Source organism: Lathyrus oleraceus, chromosome 4, assembly GCF_024323335.1.
Source record: "Lathyrus oleraceus cultivar Zhongwan6 chromosome 4, CAAS_Psat_ZW6_1.0, whole genome shotgun sequence".
Classification (NCBI taxonomy): domain Eukaryota; kingdom Viridiplantae; phylum Streptophyta; class Magnoliopsida; order Fabales; family Fabaceae; genus Lathyrus; species Lathyrus oleraceus.
In genome coordinates, this window is record NC_066582.1 from 389,101,438 (window position 1) to 389,105,465 (window position 4,028).

At 27.5% G+C, this 4,028-nt stretch overlaps 1 protein-coding gene across 2 annotated transcripts; it reads left to right on the plus strand.

Moving 5' to 3' along the window:
• Positions 1–268: 268 nt before the first annotated feature.
• LOC127075603 (uncharacterized) lies at positions 269–3,773 on the plus strand. 2 transcript variants are annotated; one of them, XM_051017055.1, is made up of 3 exons: positions 269–519; positions 1,623–2,519; positions 2,736–3,773. In XM_051017055.1, exons 1-3 carry the CDS (start codon positions 378–380, stop codon positions 3,689–3,691), a joined length of 1,995 nt encoding a protein of 664 aa, XP_050873012.1. In that variant the 5' UTR covers positions 269–377; the 3' UTR covers positions 3,692–3,773. The 2 variants fall into 2 exon arrangements, with proteins under 2 accessions (XP_050873012.1, XP_050873011.1); XM_051017054.1 differs by having other exon boundaries at positions 1,623–3,773.
• The last annotated feature ends 255 nt before the right edge of the window (positions 3,774–4,028 follow it).

Sequence of the window (4,028 nt, forward strand, 5' to 3'; positions counted from 1 at the left end):
TCCAACTACGACCATTTGGAGAAAATATGAATATCCATATATTTGGGCAAAACAAAGAACAATTACTTTCTTGAGCAAATTAAAAAGTTATACCTTATACAAAATTTTAACTCGGCAAAGGGAAATGGAATATTACCCAGCCTAGTAGTACTTAAAAAAAACCAAAATATAAATAAAGAATAATCTCCATGACAAGGAAAGCGTTTAAGTTTAACCATAATATGTAGATTTCATCATATATAAATACACAAAGCAATGAAACATAAATAACTCAACTAGTTTCCAAAATCAAAGCATTTTCATAGCCAGAATTTGGTGAGTCGCAAGTATTTAGTATACTACAAATAGAAGAAAACAAATTATATTTTAAAATTATTATGGCTTTCAACCCACAACGCACATTTAGAGCCCAAACTTTTCGGTTACCACTGTCGGTTCTTCGTGTGTATGAAACATGGGAGCCAAAATCAGACATGAAAGAAACTTCTGAAGCTTACTTTCTTCATGTTTATCTTCCCGGTACGTACTTTTTTTATTTTTGAATGTTTTAAAATTTCAAAGTTTTATATATTTCAAACTAACATATTTTTACTAATATATTTCAAATGATTTACTAGTATTATATTATATGATATCAAAGCTGAAATATTAAATAAACAACTAATTAAAAGTTGAAATATTTATTAAACTATTAAATTTATTTAGTATTAATTATTTAATGATAAATTTTAATAAATTATTTAATAATAATGTTTGATAAATTATTTATTAACTATTAAACTATTAATATAACTATTTAATAAACTATTCAATTTATTTAATATTATTTATTTAATAATAATGTTTAATAAACTATTTATTAATTATTTAAAACTATAATAAAATATATTTTTATTAATACTGAATAATAAACTATTTATTAATTAATAGTTGAAATATTAAATAGATGAAATATTTAATAAATTTTATATTTATTTAATATTAATTAGTTAAGAATAATGTTTAATAAATTATTTAAACTACTAATCCATCAATAACATTTTAAAAATATATTTGAATAAATTTAAAATTGAAATTATATTTTTGTTATATATATATATATATATATATATATATATATATATATATATATATATATATATATATATATATATATATATATATATATATATATATATATATATATATATATATATATATATATATATATATATATATCTATATATATATATATATATATATATATATATATATATATATATATATATATATATATATATATATATATATATATATATATATATATATATATATATGGAAAACAAGAATGCAAGCCTAATTGATAAGTGCTATTAGAGGAATGTGATTCTACTGGGTTCAATGCCCATTGGATCAAATTTTATAATTTTCATCTTTTAATATTTAAAGCAAAATGCTTTTTAACCGTAAAAAAATATAGTTGAAAATAATGTGTTTGGCATCTATGAAGCATTGAGATAAACAAGCACATCGACATCAATAAAACGTTGTAAAAATAAATTAATCGAACATTATCAATTGTGACAGTGCCATATATGTTGTTGTGTCAGACACCAAAAATATCTTGTGTTTTTCTTTTGTAGGTTATACAAAGAATCAACCAAAGATTACACTGCATGACGCGTCACAGAAGTTGAGAATTACAGGTGAACGACCAATACAAGGGGACAAATGGAAAAAATTCGACCAAACATATCTTGTTCCAGAAAATAGTGATGTAGCAACACTTGAAGCCAAGTTTGAGCAAGAAACTCTCATTCTTAAAATGCAAAAGAAACCCATTTCACAACCACAAGTTAAAGAAGAAGTGGAAAAAAATCAACAAGATCCGTTAAGTAATGAAGATTTAGAAGAAACAAAGCTTGAAAAAGTCGAAGAGACCATTCCACCAATACAATCTATAACTAAATTTGAAGAACCAATTGAAGACATGAAAAGTGATTCACCTCAAACTCAAAGCATTGAGAAAAAGACACATGAAGTTATTCATGATGACACGTTATCTCAAATTGCTAAAGAAACAATTAGTTATAGTGAGCCACAAAAGCCTCAAAAGGATCTACAAGAGTCAGAGCCAAAACAACCATTCAATGGCACAACAAAAACACATAACAATGAAAGGCATCAACAAGAATTTGGGCCCAAACCAACTATCAAGGACACCACAGAAACACATATAAATGAAAATGATCGACCAAAATTTGATCCCAAACCAACAATCAATGACACAACTAAAACACAAATAGATGAAATGGATCAACAAGAATTTGAGCGAAAACCAACATTCAAAGACATAGCCAAAACACAATTTGATGAAAAGGCTCAAAAGAGTCAAGAGGAATTTGAGCCAAAACCAACATTTAGTGAGAGAACCAAAATAGAAATAGATGAAAAGTCTCAAAAGGGAAAAGAAGAATTTGAGAAAAATCTAACATTCATTAAGAGAACCAAAACACAAATAGATGAAAAGGCTCAAAAAGGTCAAGAAGAGTTTGAGAAAAAACCAACATTCATTGAGAGAATAAAAACCCAAATAGACGAAAATGCTCAAAAGGGTCAAGAAAAATTTGAGAAAAAACCAACATTCATTGAGAGAACAAAAACACAAAAAGATGAAAAGGTTCAAGAAGAGTTTGAGAAAAAAGCAACATTAATTGAGAGAACCAAATCGCAAATAGATGAAAAGACTCAAAAAGGTCAAGAAGAATTTGAGAAAAAACCAACATTCATTGAGAGAACAAAAACAAAAATAATTGAAAAGGCTCAGAATGTTCAAGAGGAATTTGCGCCAAAACTAACATCCATAGAGAAACTCAAAACAGAAACAAATGAAAATCCTCAAAATGGTCAAGAGGAATTTAAGAAAAAACCAACATTCCTTGAGAGAATCATGACACAAATAGCTGAAAGGGCTCATAAGGGTCAAAAGGAATTTGAGCCAAAACCAACATTCATTGAGAGAACTAAAACAAAAATAGATGAAAAGGTTCAAAAGGGTCAAGAAGAATTGGAGGTAAAACCAACATTCATTGAGAGAACCAAAACACAAATAGATGAAAATTCTCAAAAGGAACAAGAAGAATTTGAGAAAAAACCAACATTCATTGAGAGAACCAAAACCCAAATAGATGAAAAAGGTCAAGAGGAATTTGAGAAAAAACCAACATTCATTGAGAGAACCAAAACACAAATAGATGAAAATGTTCAAAAGGGCCAAGAGGAATTTGAGCCAAAACGAATAGAAAAAGTGGTTAGCAATAAAAACTTTGAGGAAAAGATAACGAGAAAGGGTGATCACGAGGATTCTCAGGAGGAAATGATCTCAAAGAATGAAGAAATTGAAGAGAAAAGTGAGGAGCCTTATAAGTCATGCAAAACCGTGAACGATGTGAAAGAAAATGAATATGAAAAAGGAGAACACTTTGCTCCAAAAGTTACAGAAAATGAAAAGAAATCTTGCAATAGAATTTCTCCTAATCAAGAAGAGAAGAATGGAATCAGAAAATTAGTTGTTACTTCTACTCAGTTTATAACAAGAATGGCAAAAGGGAAATGGAGGGGTGATGGGAGTTATTTATTTGAAAATGTAGGTGTTGTAATTCTAGTGATTGCTGCATTTGGAGCCTATATATCATATAGATTTTCCTCTTGAGGGAGAACTATAACTAACTATAGTTCTACTTATACGTGAATCAATAATGCTTGATGCTTGAATAAATTCTCCTTTCAACTAATGTAAAATCTTAAACTTACATTCCTTTAAATATAAATATGTATTGCATTTTATTCCATTTTAATATAATAAATATTTTATCACACAACTACAAAAATTGCTTTTAACGTCGGATGCGAAATGCTTTTTAGCTCGGCTACAATACCGAGGTAACGAAGGGCATCATGAAAAGTAACAGCGTATCACCTCGGTTTTTTAAACACCGAGGAATAAATTAATTTGTACATGGGTTCGAACCCCAACATCTTCATTTTTA